Source organism: Thamnophis sirtalis, unplaced genomic scaffold (genome assembly GCF_051295495.1).
Source record: "Thamnophis sirtalis isolate CommonGarterSnake01/CBP01778 unplaced genomic scaffold, rThaSir2_p1.2 scaffold_14, whole genome shotgun sequence".
Lineage (NCBI taxonomy): Eukaryota > Metazoa > Chordata > Lepidosauria > Squamata > Natricidae > Thamnophis > Thamnophis sirtalis.
In genome coordinates this window covers 3,824,413-3,845,658 of record NW_028261394.1, presented here as the reverse complement: position 1 = coordinate 3,845,658, position 21,246 = coordinate 3,824,413, and the positions used below count along the sequence as shown (strand labels likewise).

General features: G+C 44.1%; 1 protein-coding gene across 1 annotated transcript in view; it reads right to left on the bottom strand.

Moving 5' to 3' along the window:
* Positions 1-21,246, bottom strand: part of SDK1 (sidekick cell adhesion molecule 1) — a 501,088-nt gene that overhangs the window by 293,669 nt on the left and 186,173 nt on the right. The window contains 1 exon segment of the mRNA XM_087729082.1: positions 15,628-15,761. Within this exon segment, the coding sequence (XP_087585208.1) occupies positions 15,628-15,761 (134 nt within the window).

Below are 21,246 nucleotides of genomic sequence, written 5' to 3'. Positions count from 1 at the left end.
AGGGGGCGGTGCTCATCTCCGTTTCAAAGCTGAAGAGCCAGCGCTGTCCGAAGACGTCTCCGTGATCATGTGGCTGGCATGACTAAACAGAGAAAGTGTACGGAACGCTGTTATCTAAAGGTGGTTCCTATTTTTCTACTTGCATTTTTTAACATGCTTTTGAACTGCTAGGTTGGCAAAAGCTGGGAGAAGTAATGGGGGCTCACTCCGTTATGCGGCGCTAGGGATTTCAAACCACCGAACTGCTGACCTTTCTGATTGACAAGCTCATGATCTTAGCCACTGAGCCACTGTTTCCCATTCAGAGACAATATTTGCTCCCGATATGCTTTTCCCTGAGAGCTAATCAGTGGAGACGTTTTAGCAACCAACAGCATGTACATCTCCTGTAAAATATTAATTCTGATCATCCAATCAATCCGGGGAATTTGTCCATTTGCTAGAACTCTACAGGGGAACCACAATTTCGTTTGAAAACGATAAGCATTTTCTTCTGTTGAAATTCTCATAGCGATGTTGCATCCCTCGCCTAGGGACTATTATTAATTATTAATTACGTGATTAATATTACACAACCCTTCCTCTTCTGTTTGTTTAACGTCTTAAGAGGTTGCCAAAAGAAAAAACTGTATACATATGTTTACGTTGGAAAATAAAAACAGCTGTCTTGAGGACTAGACACCCTCGTTTTCTTAATGGGAAATTTGAGCTCACATCAAATGCTTCCGCCTTGTGGGATGGCAAAGACCTTTACTAAGCAAATAATGGACATGTGAAGAAAAAAAAGGGAGTGATGTTTTTTTTTAGAACGGATTTGATTTAAAACAATTTGTACGCAGATGACATAGGGGAAATGACCTCCATTCATCAACATAATTCCTGTTGCTATATGGAAGGCATTACAGAGGCTCTGAAGGGCCCTGAAACATCTCCTGCCTGCATCCTGAAGAAATTAATGGGAAACATTTGAAGGCTGCATTGAGCAGATAAATAGGATACGGGCAATTCGCTTTGTAGGTGAAAGGAGTGGCAGAACCTGGAGATGGAGTGAAAAGAGAGATCAGCCCAGAATCCCTGCAAAGTCACAAGTGAACTAAGCCCAACTCTTTGAGTGCCATTGGTCCTTATCTAACTCTAAGAAGGTGTTGACATCAGTTGAGAAGATTCCTGTGTGTAGGCTTTCAGCAATAAAACATTTTAATGGAAGCATCAAGGTGGCCCTGGTGTTTCACTCCTGACAGGTCTTTCTCTAGGAACAGTGGTGATTCAATGCTTTAAAAATAAAGCATGGAAAGTGGAAATGGTTTAAGTAAAGCCAAGTCAAACATCTGTGAAGATTCTCCATCATCCAGTTCATGGTTGCACCAAAGGTGCTTTTCCAAAAGGCAAATGGACTTTATTGGGGGTTTTTTTCCCTTGAAAACATTTCGCTTCTCATCCAAGGAGCTTCTTCAGAAGTGAAGAAGCTTCTTGGATGAAGAAGAATTGAAGGAGCTTCTTGGATGAGAAGAACTGAACTGAGGTTTTTGGATGAAGAAGAACTGAAGGAGCTTCTTGGATGAGAAGAACTGAACTGAAGTGAAGCTTTTGGATGACAAAGAACTGAAGGAGCTTCTTGGATGAGAACTGAACTGAGGTTTTTGGATGAAGAAGAACTGAAGGAGCTTCTTGGATGAGAAGAACTGAACTAAAGTGAAGCTTTTGGATGACAAAGAACTGAAGGAGCTTCTTGGATGAGAACTGAACTGAGGTTTTTGGATGAAGAAGAACTGAAGGAGCTTCTTGGATGAGAACTGAACTGAGGGTTTTGGATGAAGAAGAACTGAAGGAGCTTCTTGGATAAGAAGAACTGAACTGAGGTTTTTGGATGAAGAAGAACTGAAGGAGCTTCTTGGATGAGAAGAACTGAACTGAAGTGAAGCTTTTGGATGACAAAGAACTGAAGGAGCTTCTTGGATGAGAAGAACTGAACTGAAGTGAAGCTTTTGGATGACAAAGAACTGAAGGAGCTTCTTGGATGAGAACTGAACTGAGGTTTTTGGATGAAGAAGAACTGAAGGAGCTTCTTGGATGAGAAGAACTGAACTGAAGTGAAGCTTTTGGATGACAAAGAACTGAAGGAGCTTCTTGGATGAGAACTGAACTGAGGTTTTTGGATGAAGAAGAACTGAAGGAGCTTCTTGGATGAGAAGAACTGAACTAAAGTGAAGCTTTTGGATGACAAAGAACTGAAGGAGCTTCTTGGATGAGAACTGAACTGAGGTTTTTGGATGAAGAAGAACTGAAGGAGCTTCTTGGATGAGAAGAACTGAACTAAAGTGAAGCTTTTGGATGACAAAGAACTGAAGGAGCTTCTTGGATGAGAACTGAACTGAGGTTTTTGGATGAAGAAGAACTGAAGGAGCTTCTTGGATGAGAAGAACTGAACTAAAGTGAAGCTTTTGGATGACAAAGAACTGAAGGAGCTTCTTGGATGAGAACTGAACTGAGGTTTTTGGATGAAGAAGAACTGAAGGAGCTTCTTGGATGAGAACTGAACTGAGGGTTTTGGATGAAGAAGAACTGAAGGAGCTTCTTGGATAAGAAGAACTGAACTGAGGTTTTTGGATGAAGAAGAACTGAAGGAGCTTCTTGGATGAGAAGAACTGAACTGAAGTGAAGCTTTTGGATGACAAAGAACTGAAGGAGCTTCTTGGATGAGAAGAACTGAACTGAAGTGAAGCTTTTGGATGACAAAGAACTGAAGGAGCTTCTTGGATGAGAACTGAACTGAGGTTTTTGGATGAAGAAGAACTGAAGGAGCTTCTTGGATGAGAAGAACTGAACTAAAGTGAAGCTTTTGGATGACAAAGAACTGAAGGAGCTTCTTGGATGAGAACTGAACTGAGGTTTTTGGATGAAGAAGAACTGAAGGAGCTTCTTGGATGAGAAGAACTGAACTGAAGTGAAGCTTTTGGATGACAAAGAACTGAAGGAGCTTCTTGGATGAAGAAGAATTGAAGGAGCTTCTTGGATGAGAAGAACTGAACTGAGGGTTTTGGATGAAGAAGAACTGAAGGAGCTTCTTGGATGAAGAAGAACTGAAGGAGCTTCTTGGATGAGAAGCAAAACATTTTCAAGGGAAAAAAACCCCAAGAAAGTCCAGTTGCCTTCTGGTATTTTTATTTATTTGTTGATTTTTATTTAGTTTAGTTTGTCAAACATGTAAAAGATAACAGGCATAAGTATAAACATGAATAAGAACACAGGAAATGGGTACGAATAAATGGAGACAATAGGACTGGGGCAGTAGGCATGCTGGTGTGCTTATAAAAGCCCCTTAGAGACCTCTTAGGAATGGGGTGAGGTCAACAGTAGACAGTTTTAGGTTAAAATTATGGGGTTTTGAGGATATAACAACGGAGTCAGGTAGACTCCATTTCCAGGCATTGACTGTTGCTGAAGTCGTATTTTCTGCAGTCAAGTTTGGAGCGGTTTACCTTGGAGCCGAGGTGGCGCAGTGGTTAGGATGCAGTACTGCAGGCCACTTCAGCTGACTGTTATCTGCAGTTCAGCGGTTCTAATCTCACCGGCTCAAAGGTTGACTCAGCCTTCCATCCTTCCGAGGTGGGTGAAATGAGGACCCAGACTGTGGGGGGCGATATGCCGACTCTGTAAACCGCTTAGAGAGGGCTGAAAGCCCTATGAAGCGGTATATAAGTCTAACTGCTATTGCTACTATTACCTTGAGTTTGTATCTATGGTTTGCCCAAGTATTATTGAGGTTGAAGCTGAAGTAGTTGTTGACAGGTAGGATGCTAACAGGTAGGCAAGTCAGGAAGGTGCTGGGATTAGGCCAAAGGCAAAGGATCATTAGGAATTAGGAATAATCATCAGTTAGACTGTATTGATCTAGGTGGTCTCATCATTTGGGAGGAGGGAGGGAGGATTCTACATTCCGCATTATTTTTATATAAGCACAAATGCAGTTACAGATTATTATTTTTCTTGCACTCATCACGAAAACAGAGACAGGCAACATGTTTGTCTTTCACTAAACCTACTCTCTGTTTCTCTGGGGAAACCCCCAATTGACATGATTTTTGACGAAAAGAGAAGGCTAACTCATAAGGAGCCCTTCAAATAATTCCAGTTTATATATGCTAAGGTAGGCTGCTAGCATTGGGAGAAACTGACAGCTTCTTGATTACGGTTATTATTTGTGGTTAGCCATCTAGCTGCCTAAGAAAATAGTCTCGGTGGGACATGACGGCTCGAGTTTTAATGAAATTTCTGGCTTGATAATAGAATAAATGCCATCTATTACTTGGGATTGTTAACCTTTAACTATGGCCTTGTAGCTAGTCTAGCAACTGCAGTAATTTTATTGAGAGCCTCACAGTAGCCGACGTTATTTTTATAATCCGGCTGTCTGCACCGACAAATGTCAGTTTTCATTAAAATCTGGGTTTGATGTCAGCCGAAAGAAGACGGGCCTCTTGGCTAGGCAAAATATGAAATGATGCTTCTGCCTAAGCCAGCCAGCTTTCCATAGCCCAAGCGAAGCTGTTATGACGGCTGTTGAACCTTTGGGCCGTCCCTTTCCGTCCATGATAATTTGAGGGCATTCAACGCTCATGCAGCATATAAACTACCGCCAGAGCTATGGAGAGAAAATGAGAGATAACTATGCATTTCTCCATAAGGTTGTTGCAAAAATGATCGGGAAACCGTGGCAGCTGCAGTACGAACAGGTCATCGTCAGATAGAGAAACGCTAATCTGCATTTCAGAATTCAACAAAATGTTTTACTTTCTACCCTGAAAATGAGAGGGACGCGGTGGCTCGGTGGCTAAGACGCTAAGCTTGTCGATCAGAAAGGTCAGCAGTTTGGTGGTTCGAATCCCTAGCGCCGCGTATCGGAGTGAGCTCCCGTGACGTGTCCCAGCTTCTGCCAACTTAGCAGTTGGAAAGCACGTAAAAAATGCAAGTAGAAAAATAGGAACCACCTTTGGTGGGAAGGGAACAGCGTTCCGTGCGCCTTTGGCCTTTAGTCATGCCAGCCACATGACCACGGAGATGTCTTCGGACAGCACTGGCTCTTCGGCTTTGAAACAGAGATGAGCACAGCCCCCTAGAGTCAGGAACGGCTAGCACATATGTTCGAGGGGAACCTTTGCCTTATCCTGAAAATGAGTTAATCCAACTCAACCTTCCAATTCTCCGTTTGTTTGCCATTAGTGAATGTTCTACTACCATTAGTAAATCATTTTTTTTCTTCTTTCTTCATCTCTACATTAAAAAGATCCAGCATCAGCAAACACGCACACACCCACACAAATACACAAACACATATACGCACAGATGCTCGCATATAGCAATTATGTTTTTTAAAATTCAGAACGGAATTCCCCAGGCGGCCAGTCTAATTGATGTGTGTCATGTTTTATAAAATAATTAATAATTTCCGGGTAAATTCAATTTTTGCCTTTTCCTTCTTTGGCTCCCGAGAAGCTCTTAACCACAACGTCTCAATTCCGGGCACAGCAACAAGAGAGCAGAAACCAATCTTTCCAATGAATGCAATAACAAAAGCGATTAGAGATTGAGAAAGATTAATTCCATGTGCCAGATATAAATAAAGGGCTTAGAAAGGAGTCCCAGTTGGTTTCTACAGTGCAGGAAAACAGCAATATGTCCACATTCGACATAAATGCTGCATATGGTATTTACAAATCATGCTTTTAAATGCTGATTTCTTGAAGTCAACTTTACAAAACATCCTCAAATCATTTTGTTTGTTTGTTTAGTTAATATGACATAATAATAGTCTGGATGCAAACAATTGGGAGAAAAAAAAATACCTAGCATTGCTTTGTGCAAAAAGAATTTGTAGTCTCTGTTAATTAATAACAGATGTTTCATTACCCAACTGAGTTACATTATTAGTGCGGTGATAATGTTACCTGGATGGGTTATGAAATGTCTTTCCATAAAACCACCAAGCTCAGAGAGCACTAAGGACTCCACAGCCCTCCTCTTGCTCCTCCTGACCCCTTTCCTCCTCCTTCCCACAAATCCACCCGCTTCTAACACTAATAATGTTACCTGGTTGGGTAATGAAATGTCTGCAAGAAACCACCAAGTTCAGAGAGCACCGAGGACTCCACAGTTATTCCTCCCCCTCCCTCCCCCCCCTCCCCCCCCTCCTCCTCCTCCCACTGATGACATTACCTAGTTTGGTCATGAAACATCTGCAAGGAAACCACCAAGCTCAGAGAGCACCGAGGACCCACAGTTGTTCATCCCCTCCTCCTCCTCTCCTCCTCTTCCTCCTCCTCCTTCTAGCACTGAAGACATTACCTAGTTTGTTTATGAAACGTCTGCCAAGAAAACCATCAAACTCAGGAAACACCAAGGACCTCACAGTCCTCCTCCTCTCCCCTGCAAATTCCATTCCCTTCTAGCAAGGATGATGTTCCCTAGTTGGGTAATGAAACGTCTGCAAGAAAACAGCCAAGCACCGAGAACACCAAGGACCCCACCGTTCCTCCTCCTCCTCCTCCTCCTCCTCCTCCTCCTCCTCCTCCTCCTCCCACTGATGACATTACCTAGTTTGGTCATGAAACATCTGCAAGAAAACCGCCAAACTCAGAGAGCACCAAGGACCCCACAGCCATCCTCCTCCTCCTCCTCCTCCTCCTCCTCCTCCTCCTCCTCCTCCTCCTCCTCCTCCTCCTCACACTGATGACATTACCTAGTTTGGTCATGAAACATCTGCAAGAAAACCGCCAAGCTCAGAGAGCACCAAGGACCCCACAGCCATCCTCCTCCTCCTCCTCCTCCTCCCTCCTCCTCCTCCTCCTCCTCCTCCTCCTTCTCCTCCTCCTCCTCACACTGATGACATTACCTAGTTTGGTCATGAAACATCTGCAAGAAAACCGCCAAGCTCAGAGAGCACCAAGGACCCCACAGCCATCCTCCTCCTCCTCCTCCTCCTCCTCCTCCTCCTCCTCCTCCTCCTCCTCCTCCTCCTCCTCCTCCCACTGATGACATTACCTAGTTTGGTCATGAAACATCTGCAAGAAAACCGCCAAGCTCAGAGAGCACCAAGGACCCCACGGTTCCACCTGAGCTGCAAATTGTTTCTTCTTTTGGAGCAGTGCCATTCCAATTCACAAACGACGCAAACATCTCCGTCTGAAGAGCCTACAAGAGCTACTCTACATTTTCCACAACATAAAGAACAATAGCTTCCTTTTTCTTGTTCAACACTTGAAAACATGATCTCTGATCGATTTTACGTAATACTCTGCGAAGAGAACATCACCACATAGCTAAGCGAGGCCAGATGGATAAAGAGTCACATGCAGAGTTGACCTAGCTGTATTCCTCTCTTCCCCCCCCGCCACATTTCCAAATCTTGAAATAATTAAACAAAAGAACTCCTTTTATTTCCTCTTCACTCTCTTTTCTTCAGGTGTATGTATATTAGCCTCCTTTGAAGTTCAGAGGCAGCATGAAATACTCCTTTGTCAAGAGAGCAGCAAGTACAGCGTTGAATTGCATTTTACCAGATATTATCCATACAGATCTAGCTTAGCTCCAAAACACTTGTTCGGCTACTTGAAATTAGCTTTCTGGATGACAAAGGAATATTGAAGGATCGCTGGAGCAGAAAGCAGATATTCCTCTGCTTGATGTGAGCTGCGGAAAGAACAAATTGCTGCAGATTTTTTTTTCCACCCCTCCAGAATTTTGTTTGACAGGAAGAAACTTTAAAGGTTATCAAGAAAGTGGGGAGGGGGGGGGAATGAAACGTTATTATTCCACAGATGGATTTAAACAGGGCATAACTCGCAAGATTGATTTTGCTCTGCATATTATGTTCGGTGAGGGAATCAAAGCTGTGTCACATTGCGGGGGGGGGGGGGGAATCCTGGTCCTCTCTCAACTTCTCGGTGGGCCATGGTTTCGTCTTAGATGAGAGAGAGAGAGAGAGAACATGAAGTTTAAGGATTCATTTCATTTTAGCCAAAGTAATCCATGAAAAGGGAAGCAAGGAGTGAATCGGGGGGGGGGGGTCTTCTGTGCTTTTACTTTCTCTGCAATTGATTCACCTGGAATTCAAAAAAAAATCATAGCAATAGCAATAGCAGTTAGACTTATATACCGCTTCAAAGGGGTTTCAGCCCTCTCTAAGCGGTTTATAGAGTCAGCATATCACCCCCAACAACAATCCGGGTTCTCATTTTACCCACCTCGGAAGGATGGAAGGCTGAGTCAACCCTGAGCCGGTGAGATTTGAACAGCCGAACTGCAGAACTGCAGTCAGCTGAAGTAGCCTGCAGTGCTACATTTAACCACTGTGCCACCTCGGCGCCACCTCGCCACCTCATGCAATACTGGTAGTTCTCCCAAAGGTGCTTTTGTGAAGAGGCTACTCGACTTCCTTGTTTTCTTTTGAAGATGTTTCGCTTCTCATCCAAGAAGCTTCTTCTGATTTGACTGGATGGTGGGGAATGGAAGGATTTATACTCCTTGCAGTGGGTCATTTGCATCCTTTTAGAGGGTCCTTGAGGCCACTTGGAGATTTATCAGTGTCCTTAAGGTCACCTGAGTGGTGCAAATGGATGTGGAGCCTTCTTGGAACTGTTAAAAGGCCGGTGTTGTGGAGCTGTGCTATACTCATCTCAGTGGTGGGTTTCAAAAAACTTTGGAGCCTCTTCTGTAGGTGTGGCCTGCTTTCCGGGTCCACTGGTGGAACCTCTTCTAACCGGTTCGGTAGATTTGACGAACCGGTTCTACTAAACCGGTGCGAACCGGTAGGAACCCACCTCTGACTCATCTGCACAACTTAGGTGACCCTGAAGACACAGACAAACCTCTAAGTGGCCTCAACGACCCTCTGAAAGGATGCAAATGACCAGCTGTTTGCAAGGAATATGAATCCTTCCATTCTAAGGAAGGAAGGAGAGAAGAAAGAGAAGAAAGGGGGGTAGGAAGGAGGGAGGGAAGGAGGGAGGGAAGGAAGGAGGGAAGGAAGGAGGGAAGGAAGGAGAGAAGAAAGGAGGGAAGGAAGGAGGGAAGGAAGGAGGGAAGGAAGGAGAGAAGAAAGGAGGGAAGGAAGGAGGGAAGGAAGGAGGGAATGTAGGAGAGAAGGAAGGGGGAAGGAAGGAGGAAAGGAAGGGGGAAAGGAAGGAGAGAAGGAGAAAAGAAAGGAGGGAAGGAAGGAGGGAAGAAGGAGGGAGGGAAGGAAGGGGAGTAGGAGAGAAGAAACGAGGGAAGGAAAGAGGGAGGGAGGGAAGAAGAAGTAGGACCGTTGTAAGATAAGATGGAACTATGGGATGATAAAAAAGCAATCTTCAAGTATATTGTCAACAGTAGGGAAAAATTGTTATAAATACATATTATTAATAACAGTTATGAGATCATATAATTGTGAATGTATATATGAAATTGATAAAATAAAATTTTAAAAAAATGAATCCTTCTATTCCTTATCCTCCGGTCAGAGTTGAAGAAGCTTTTTGAATGAGAAGCGAAACATCTTCAAAATAAAACCAGAAAATCCAGTTGCCTCTTGGGGGAAAAAAGCACCTTTGAGACAAACATGACTTGGATGACGGAGAATCTCCATACACAAGGGTTAAGGTCAGATCTTTGATATGCTTTCCCCAATTTTATGCAACTTTTATCCATACTCTGCATCCTAAACAGCAAATCCACGTTAACATCCAGGCAGTTCCACTGAATATACTGCTTTAATATTCCCCACTTTTAAAAATCCGGGCTATGATTTAACTCGGCGCCTTTATTGGCTGCCATCCCACGGATAGAAATGGGTCCTAGTGCTTCTTTTTGTTAATTAACATTTAGAATGTGGTGTGTTTTTTTCCCCCTCCTCCCCAAGCGGGTTTTGTGCATGAAGTGTTGATGAACCACAATATAACTCGGTTATTTTCAGGGGCAACCTCCTATTTTTAACAGGCCATCTTGTTTCCTGGCTCAACGAAAGTGAATCCTGTGACAATCGAGACATCAGGTGGAAAAAAAGAAGAAAAAAAGGAAATTATCAGCCTATCAAGTTCAAATCGCAGCTCTATAAGTAGGAGGCCCACATCCATTTTTAATCCTGTCAACCAGAGAGACGCGTTCAATGAGGAAGCATGTGAATTTTTTTTGAAAATGTTTTTTCCCCCCTCCTTGCACAGATTTATCATACCTACATATTTATTTAGCATAATTAAATCTACAGAGGCATAATCCATATGTAGAAGTGCAGCACAATGAGAAAAATTGTTAGCCCGGGGGGTGAATCTCATAAACTGGTACGGCAGTCAATGTGGACAATGCCCTGTTGTTAGAAAGCTTGCGTGAGGATTGAGGAATAAATTAATTGCTAATGACGTTTGATGAAAGAGCTGTTTATTATAAATGCCAGACCTCTTCCTGCCCTGAGATGAAGACTCAGAGCAAAGTGATAGCCTTATATTGAAAATTAATTGCAAGTCGACCAAACCAAGGGTGTAATTTTATTCCTTTCACTACTTTCATATTATCAGCAAGACAATGATTTCTTTCAGTGGTGAAATCCTTTTTTTTTACTACCGCTTCTGTGGGCGTGGCTTGGTGGGCGTGGCAGGGGAAGGATACTGCAAAATCCCCATTCCCTCCACACTCCAGGGGAAGGATACTGCAAAATCCCCATTCCCTCCACACTCCAGGGGAAAGATACTGCAAAATCCCCATTCCCTCCACACTCCAGGGGAAGGATACTGCAAAATCCCCATTCCCTCCCCACTCCAGGGGAAGGATACTGTAAAATCCCCATTCCCTCCCCACTGCAGGGGAAGGAAACTGCAAAATCCCCATTCCCTCCCCACTCCAGGGGAAGGATACTGCAAAATCTCCATTCCCTCCCCACTCCGGGGGAAGGATACTGCAAAATCTCCATTCCCTCCCCACTCCAGGGGAAGGATACTGCAAAATCCTCCACTCCAGGGGGAAGGATGCTGCAAAATCCACATTCCCTCCCCACTCCAGGGGAAGGATACTGTAAAATCCCCATTCCCTCCCCACTGCAGGGGAAGGAAACTGCAAAATCCCCATTCCCTCCCCACTCCAGGGGAAGGATACTGCAAAATCCTCCACTCCAGGGGGAAGGATACTGCAAAATCCCCATTCCCTCCCCACTCCAGGGGAAGGAAACTGCAAAATCCCCATTCCCTCCCCACTCCAGGGGAAGGATACTGTAAAATCTCCATTCCCTCCCCACTCCAGGGGAAGGATACTGCAAAATCCCCATTCCCTCCCCACTCCAGGGGAAGGATACTGTAAAATCTCCATTCCCTCCCCACTCCAGGGGAAGGATACTGCAAAATCTCCATTCCCTCCCCACTCCAGGGGAAGGATACTGCAAAATCTCCATTCCCTCCCCACTCGAGGGGAAGGATACTGCAAAATCCCCATTCCCTCCCCACTCCAGGGGAAGGATACTGCAAAATCCCCATTCCCTCCCCGCTCTGGGGCCAGCCACAGGTGGTACTTGCCGGTTCTCCGAACTACTCAAAATTTCCGCTACCAATTCTCCAGAACCTGCTGAACTTCACCCCTGGTTTCCTTTCTTTGCAATGCTTGGGGAATTATTTATTTCCCTTAAACAATTGTCTATGTTATCTATTGACTTCTCAGAGTTCCTGGTTGAACAGACTTTGAAAACTTTCATCCATCATATTTTTTTTCTAAAAAGTCTGCACGGAGGAGGAGAAAAATAAGTCATCTAAATGTGTGGGGGGAGGGGAAGCACGTGCCTCCTACCGTTGTGAATTGTGGCAGAGAAAATTTACTTTATTAATAATCTGCCAGATGTCACTCATTCCTTACAGTGAAGCCTGAAATGGCATCACCAATTAGCAGAGTAGCAAAAAACCAACTTGCTGCCAAAAGAGATTATTGATGGCCATCCATTTCAAACTTGCCTTTTAGTTATTTGCTCAAGTTAGACTCTTGGTCTGTGTGTGTGTGTGTGTGTGTGTGTGTGTTGGTTTTTTTAATGAACTGTTTGAAGAGAGAGATCTACAGGGTTGTGTCGTAAACAGCTTGAAAAGTAATTCACTTGGTTTAAAAGAGATCAGAATGACCACTGATCTTCAGGTCACTGTTGATCCAACTCAGAATGGTTTAGGAACAGTTCTTGAATTCCTTTCCTTTGACTCTCAATTAACAAAGGAAGAAGAAACATTAAGATCAGGGTCTGTGTGTGTGTAAAACTCAAGAGCCCGGGGGCCAGATCCAGCCCGTGGAGTACTGAGATCTGGCTCGTGGGACCGCCCTAAAAAAAGTGAAGGACCAGCCCACAGTGCTTCTGCCAGAAAGTAACGGGGCTTGGGAGCCTGTTTTCGCTGGCAGAAGATTGCATGATGCTGTGGCAGCCAAAAATGGAGCTTGGGAGCCCATTTCTGCTGGCAGAAGATTGCAGGAGACTGTGGCAGGTGAAAACGGAGTTAGGAGCCCGTTTTTGCTGGCAGAAGATTGCAGGAGACTGTGGCAGGTGAAAACGGAGCTTGGGAGCCCATTTTCCCTGGCATAGAACCCAGGACATCACAGGCGCCCCTGATACAAGTGACGTCGAGCTGGCCACACCCACTCTGGCCATGCCCCCCCACCCTCCGTGGTCAAACACAACCTTGACGAGGCCCTCAATGAAATCGAGTTTGACACCCCTGGTTAAGATGCTGAGTTTCAAAATCTTGAGGATGTGGGGAAAAGAGTGTGTTCCCCAGGGTGTGGTAGTGACTCATCAATTCACTTGGATGACTTTGGCATCCCTTGTCAGGCACAAACAACCGGACCCACAAATCTACCATGTTCTCCTGAAAATCAGACAGGGTGATATTTTCTTTTGACTCCCAAAATAAGCACTTGGCTTTATTTTCGGGGAGGTCTTATTATTTTTAAGGTGCAGGAGGTGGCGAGCTTGGTCACCCCATGGCTGCTGCTGTGTTGCAATATTTTCAGGGAGGGCTTATTTTCAGGGGAGGGCTTATTTTAGCACATGCGTTCAAAAGCCTGACTGGGCTGAGCTGAGGTGGTGCAGTGGTTAAATGCAGCACTGCAGGCTACTTCAGCTGACTACAGTTCTGCAGTTCGGCTGTTCAAATCTCACCGGCTCAGGGTTGACTCAGCCTTCCATCCTTCCGAGGTGGGTGAAATGAGGAGCCGGATTGTTGTTGGGGGCAATATGCTGACTCTGTAAACCGCTTAGAGAGGGCTTTGAAGCGGTATATAAGTCTAACTGCTATTGCTATTGCTATTATTATCTGGGGAGGTCTTATTTTTGGAAAAACAGGGTAGTTATTGTTCTCTGCCTATAATACAGGAATCTCTCTAGACCATCAGCCTTTGCCTGGGAAAGACCAGCTAAGGCTCGAGGGGCGGGAGGGGGTCAGACCTCGCCCTCTTGTGCCTACACAACAAGTTTAGGCTTGAACCTTCCTCCCAATTGCTTTCCAAAGCCCCCTCCCCTCCAGTTGGCTTCGGGAGGAAAAAGACTTCCAAAGCAGTTAAATACCGTATGTCTCTCTTGACTGTCATTTGTTACTTTTATGGTATTGATATTTAAACATTTCCTCCTGCTGCCGTTTTTTCATGGTGGAGAAATTTAACTTACTTTAAATTACGGCTTTTACTGCGGATGAGCCCCAGCATCTGGCAGGCCCAAAGCTGGTTTCGTAAATCAATTAAACCCGAGAACATTAATAAGCAAAACATCCAGGCGTGGTGTGGTCAGTACAATAGTGCCATCGTTGAAATTAAACGAGGAGGGGGCGGGGGGGAGGGATGGTGAGGTTGGGGTCAGATGGAAGGAATTATTTCTTTGCCCGAACATATATTTCAAGGATGGGAACGGTGGGCCACCCAAGGCGGTCACAGATGTCAATTGGTATGGTTTGAAAAAGAGGTTGAGAAGGATCATGTACAATGAGGGGTCCATCCACCCTCTTGGCCTTCTGTAGGGGTTTTACAGATTGACAGAGTTGGAAGGGTCCCTGCAGGTCATCTAGTCCAGTGTTTCCCAACCTTGGCCACTTGAAGATGTCCGGACTTCAACTCCCAGAATTCCCCAGCCAGCGAATGCTGGCTGGGGAATTCTGGGAGTTGAAGTCCGGATATCTTCAAGTGGCCAAGGTTGGGAAACACTGATTCTAGTCCAATCCCCTGCCCAAGCAGGAGACCCTACATCTGCCTCTACCTAGGTTCGAACTCACAAACCCCCTGATTGTGAGGTGAGAGCCCCAACTCTAGGCTTGGCTCAGCCTGGCACCCCAATGTGGGCATCTCGCACTGGCCAGTTTTTAATTAAAAAAAAAAAAACTTTTCAGCCACATCTGTGAATTCTGCAACTCTTAGGAAACTTTTCCTTTTCTAAGCCCCCCACCCAGCATGCAACACCCCCCCCCCATGGAGCACTGCAAATGCTTTATTCCCGTGGCCATAAACCGACTGTTCCCCAATGTTAATTAAGATCAGAAAATGAGCTGCAGAGTGCATTAGTGGTTATGTAATACAGACCATTAAAGCCTGTTTTATAAATGAGTGTCATTAAATTCTAAGTATAGCGGCTTTTCTTGGGTAGCCAGGGGAAAAAAAAAGAGAAAGAAAGAAAAACGGAAAAAAAAAAGTTACAGAGAGGTTACACGTCAGAATGTATGCAAAAAATTTTTTTAAAAAAACAACTGGGTAAAGCAATTACCAAGGCTATTTTAACAGGTATAGCAAGCAAGTTGGAGCAAAAAACTTTACAGTAATAGATTCCCAGATCTGGCTTCTTAGCCTGTGACTCCTCATTAGATAACATGAGCAGAAGAGAGAGAAAAGTTTTTATATAAATTCTCCCCTCGGAGTTCTTTCTATTATTTTATGAGATAGGTTCATATGACACCATTGTCAGAGGTGTATTTATGTATGTATGTATATATGTATGTATGTGTGTGTGTGTGTGTATGTATGTATATGTGTATATACATACATACACACACACACACACACACATACATACATACACTTGCAATCACTGGAGCAAAACAATCATTTCAGGCAATGAAATATTAGTGCTTCTCGCCAAGCAGTCCAATTATACAGCAGAAATCCTGCCTGGTGGACAGAATAAATATATATAAACTTTATGTGTTATATTTGTGCTGATAAATAAATAAAGGGAGACTAGTATAGATCTATTTCAAGCTATTTAGCTCTCATCAGCTAGCCATACCCCTACTGGGATTCGAACCTGTGCTACATTACATCTTAGGCAAATGTCTTAGCCATTAAGCCACAAGTTCTCCTCCTTATCAGCTGAAGCCAGGGAAGAAGGTATATATTTAGTGTCACAACCCCTGGTAAGCCCCAATTTTATTTATATTTATATATATACATACACACACATACATACATATATATATATACATACACACACATACACATACATAAATACATACATATATATATATATATCCTTTCTCCTTATGTTGGAAGGCGCCTCTAAAGCAGGGTTTCTAACCCTGGAAACTCTAACACCCATGGACTAAGTAAATAAATAAATTGCTTCTGTGTTGTGCTGTCTTTGTCAAAATTTTGGCTACTCACTTGTGACGTTCAGGTAAATCAACGGACTCGTCTTGTTCTCTCCGTTCTTTTCATTCACCACCTGGACGTAGTACTTCCCGGCATCAGTTGGCAATGTTGCAAGAATGACCAGCTGGTTCTCTAGGGTGATGGTTCTGCATTGAGGGGGGGAAAAAATATGAACGCTTATTGAGTTAGGACAAGACACAATTGGGTTGGGTAGGCTGCGAAATGGGAACAGCACATATCAACAGGGAGATGTGTATATGGCATTCAGAAGAATGATGGTATATCTGCGGGTGAAAATCAGAATGTAAGTTCTCAGCGATGGGAAATCTGGTAGCCTGGCATTCAGACAGATTCGCCATCAACAGGCACGTAGAGGTAAACAACATCTACATGCCATTGAAAAGAGACCACCAAAAAAGCTAAAAAGGAAACAAAAAGAAGACCAAAACATCTCCTGAGCAGCAATCAACACCCAGATGAGCAGAGATTAAGACCAAGTTTAATACTTGACCAACTATCCAGAAGAAAATAATCAAGAAACTACCCGAGCTACAAACACACTAGCAGTACAACAACAGGCTAGCCAAGGCTAACATTCCCATCAACCCTGATATAAAGGTAAAGGTTCCCCTCGCACATATGTATTCGTTCCCGACTCTAGGGGGCGGTGCTCCTCTCCATTTCAAAGCCGAAGAGCCAGCGCTGTCTGAAGACATCTCAGTGGTCATGTGGCTGGCATGACTAAACACTGAAGGCTCACGGAACGCTGTTACCCTCCCACCAAAGGTGTTCCCTATTTTTTCTACTTGCATTTTTTACGCGTTTTCGAACAGCTAAGTTGGCTGAAGTTGGGATAAGTCACGGGAGCTCCCTCCATTACGCGGTGCTAGGGATTCGAACCACCGAACTGACGACCTTTCTGATCGACAAGCTCAGTGTCTTAGCCACGGAGCCAATGCGTCCCTTATAAACCTGACATAGCAAGCCACTATAGTATACAAAATGAGAGCGATCCCCACTCCCTCCTAGCACTGACGATGTTCCCTAGTTGGGTAATGCAATGTCTGCAGGGAAACAGCACCAATGTCCCCACAAATACAGCAGGAATGGAGAACATGTGGATGGGGACGAAGTCAATTTTTCATCCATGTCTCTTTCAACTGTAACCCCGAAGCCAAGTTGCTAAGATAAACAGCGAATTAATCACCTAATCCAATCTCGGATCCCTTTTATCTCGTGTCAGGGGTGGAAGCAGTATCATTTCACTTACAGCAGTGTTTCTCAACCTTGGCAACTTGAAGATGTCCGGACTTCAACTCCCAGAATTCCCCAGCCAGCGAATGCTGGCTGGGGAATTCTGGGAGTTGAGGTCCGGACATCTTCAAGTTGCCAAGGTTGAGAAACACTGACTTACAGGGACAACATCCTGCGCTAAAATCTCACGCCAAATAGTCATTCACAAATATTTATATGAAAAGCTACTACAAAATGGTATTGTTTTTTTTACTAAGCATAAAACCAGAAAACATGAGTAAATCTATATGGCATTTGAGCCTACATATAATTGTGGCCGCAAGAATAACCTATGCGCAATTTTGGAAATCTACTACCATACCATCGGAAGGCGCCATAATTAAAAAGATTTATGAGTGCGCAGAAATGGACAGAATGATGGGTTGGCTGAGGGGCAAAGGAGAAACGGAACATTATCTTAGCTGGAACCTATGGTATCTGTGGGCGACAAGGAGAACAGCAGGGTCTTAAAACGGGGGAAAGTTAAATAGCAGTTGTTAACAACGGGAACTAAAAGTGAACATGGGTATTGTAATAGATCGCTGAACTTTGTAACGAGAAGATGCTGGTTAGAGACTAAACAATGAGGAAGGAAGAAAAAAAAAGTTGGGCTGTGAATGATTGTCACTGCGGGCGGGAGGGAGGGTTGTATGTTTAAAGTTGTATTTGTATGTCTTATTTTTTAAAAAAAAATGTATAACCAATAAAGATTATTTTTTTAAAAAAAATACCAACGAAAGCTTTCCAAATCTCCAGGCTAAAAGAAACAGCCCTTTTTTTTTGGGGGGGGGGGGAATAATGCCAGGAAGAAAGGGGGGGGGAATCAAAGACAAGAGACTCTCCAGAGGCTTCCCTTCTGTTTTTTTAGGATGTGTTTAGCTCTCTTAGTTTCAGATACCAAAAGGTGATGCAAGTTGTTAATTAACATGCTCAGTTGGGAAGACATGGAGGGAATAAAAAGTAAAGATGTTTACAAGTGACAGCTATAATTGTAGCTACCGTCACCGGGGATTGCTCCTTCTCAAAGGCTGATGAAATATCTGATTCAAATGCACAGATTTCCTCTTTTCGTAGCAAAAGGTTCTTGGTGCTTTCCTTGTAAAAACGTCTCCAGCTGCTTCTGCTCTGGATACCGCTTTTATTCTTTAACACACGACAGTTTTAAATTCGAATTGAAACTGATCAATTAAAAAAAAACATATAGAAGAGAATGTTTGCAGCTCAGAGGTGAACTGTGGGGTCCTTGGTGCTCTCTGAGCTCGGCTGTTTTCTTGCAGATGTTTCACCACTCAACTAGGTAGCATCATCCGTGCTAGGAGGGAACAGGGCTTGATCTGTGAGAAAACTGATGAGACTATCTATTTGGGTAATGAAAAGTCTGCAAGAAAACCTCAGAGAGCACCAAGGGCCCCACAGTTCTCCTCCTCCTCCTCCTCCTCCTCCTCCTCCTTTACCAGCACCACCACCACAAATCCCTCTCCATTCTAGCACTGATGAAGTTACCTAGTTGGGTCATGAAATGCCTGCAAGAAAACCACCAAGCTCAGAGAGCACCAAGGACCCATAGCCCTTCTCCTTCTCTCCTCCTCCTCCTCTTCTTCTTCCTCCTCCTCCTCTCTATAAAATCCGCTCCCTTCTATCACTCATGATGTTACCTAGTTGAAACATCTGCAAGAAAACAACCCAGATCAGACAGCACCAAACCTTTGGTGATGCCCAACCGAGCTCAAAAAACCCCCAAACTTTTGGTGATGCCCAGTTCATATTTCCAAAGGAAGAAAAAAGGACAAAATGCTTCAGAATTCTACATGGATCTTTGGAGACTGAGCAGGTCGTGCCAATCCTGAGCCCAAAAAGATGAGTCGATATGTGGAAATCCAGAAACTGTCTATGAGATTTAAAGTTCAAGGACTGATGTGAAAATACTAAATAAGAAATGACAGCAGGAGATCAATGCACTAATGATACACTAAGCAACGCTACTACAACAGTGAGAGCAATCGACCAATGGAACAGAAGTTGCCTTCGGAAGTGGTGGGTGCTCCATCAGTGGAGGCTTTTCCATTTATCTGAAATGGTGTTGGGTCTCCTGCTCAAGCAGGAGGTTGGACTAGAAGATCTTCAAGGTCCCTTCAAGTCTATTGTGCTATGTTCTATCTTCTATTTGCAGAGGAGAGAGAGAGAGAGAGAGAGAGAGAGAGAGAGAGAGAGAGAGAGAGAGAGAGAGAGAGAGAGAGTTAGTTAGTTAGTTTTCAAGAGAGTCAAACCATTGGATTTACCAGGATGGCCAACTGGATTTGAATCAATTAATGTCATTAGTTGTGGTCCATCAGCTAATTGATCCAGTCATTAAAGTGATCTATGGATAAATCAGTAAGAAGGATTTCTGTTGAGTTGAACACTTCCGTTTATCCTAGTAGATGTTGTGGGTTTATGGTGCAATTCTCATCTCATTGTTTTGTAACGATGGACATGCCATCGTAAACCGAGCCATCACTCTGGAGCAAGAAGCTAATTGCCTTGTGCTTTTATGATACCGCCTTCTGAAAGAGGGGAAGGAAGACGGCCTTAAAAAGACTCTCTTCTTAGATTTGGGTGAATGTTGGCAACATTCTTGAGCCAGGATGCAAACTGACCATCAGCCCTGACTCAAGGACAAAGCAAGAGATAGATGAGACTTTGGCCCATGAAAGGGTAGGGACAGTTTGTTGATCAAATTAAGATAAAATGTAGATAAAGGTAAAGGTTCCCCTCGCACATACGCGCTAGTCGTTCCTGACTCTAGGGGGCGGTGCTCATCTCTGTTTCAAAGCCGAAGAGCCAGCGCTGTCCGAAGACGTCTCCGTGGTCATGTGGCCGGCATGACTCAATGCCAAAGATGCATAGAACACTGTTACCTTCCCACCAAAGGTGGTTCCTATTTTTCTACTTGCATTTTTTACGTGCTTTCCAACTGCTAGGCTGGCAGAAGCTGGGACAAGTCACGGGAGCTCACTCCGTTACACGGTGCTAGGGATTCGAACCGCTGAACTTCCGACCTTTCTGATCGACAAGCTCAGTGCCTTAGCCACTGAGCCACCTTTTAAAAGGTAGACAAAAAGTAAATAAAAAGAGCATTGAATGACAACTTGTGGACTGCTTTTAAAAGTTGTTTGGTACAAGCAGAACTTAAGATGTGAAACTGCAAATTAAAAAGTTGGTCACTGGGACAAAAAATATTAAAAGCAGATGCTTGTTTGTCTATATATAATGATTACGAAAGAGGGACCTTAGAATAATGTCCTTCTTAGGTTTTAATAGCTTCGCTAATCTTCACCGGAGGTGCTTCCTTTTCTCCAAAGATTGTTAGATTATTACTGGGGCTTCCTCCCCCCGCCCTCATATAATTTGTGTAAACTTATGTGGCTGGGGAATGATATCAAGGATGAAAAAATCCAGAATACTTCCCAAAGGTGTACCCAGAATAGATTGCATTTGATGCGTTACGACGAGATTTCCTTGGAAAGCCAAGCTTTCTTTCATCAAAGACAACGAGATTATTTTGTTGAAAACCACTCAAATAAAATTCAGATGATTTCTGATGGAACCCATGCTTTCCAGCCAAAAGTTTGAGAGACCGCCTACTGCCAATTACCTCCACTAGGCCAATAAGATCCCACAGATTAGGCCTCCTCCGAATTCCATCAGCCGGTCAATGTCGACTGGCAACTACCCGGAGGAGAGCCTTCTCGGTGGCTGCTCTGACCCTCTGGAACGAACTCCCCGTGGAGATTCGTACCCTCACCACCCTCCAGACCTTCCGCATAGCCCTTAAAACCTGGCTATCCCGACAGGCCTGGGGCTAAAGACTTCAACCCCACCCGAATAGTATGACTGTTGCGCTTTTTAACAATGTATTGTCTTCATGTATGTAACTTGTTTTGTCCTTCCCTCCCCCTGAATTGTGAGCCGCCCTGAGTCCCCTCAGGGAAAAGGGTGGCATACAAATAAAGTAAAAATCCAAAATCCAAGTTTCAAGGCTGGGCTGTAACAGATCAGGATTCAGAGTTTTGAAGCAAATGATTGTCTTTGGAAACAAAAATATGAAAAATAAGATAGCAATAGCAGTTAGACTTCTATACCGCTTCATAGGGCTTTCAGTCCTCTCTAAGGGGTTTACAGAGTCAGCCTATCGCCCCCACAGTCTGGGTCCTCATTTCACCCACCTCGGAAGGATGGAAAGCTGAATCAACCTTCAGCCGGTGAGATTAGAACCGCTGAACTGCAGATAATAGTCAGCTGAAGTGGCCTGCAGTACTGCACTCTACCCACTGCGCCACCTCGGCTCTAGATAGATAG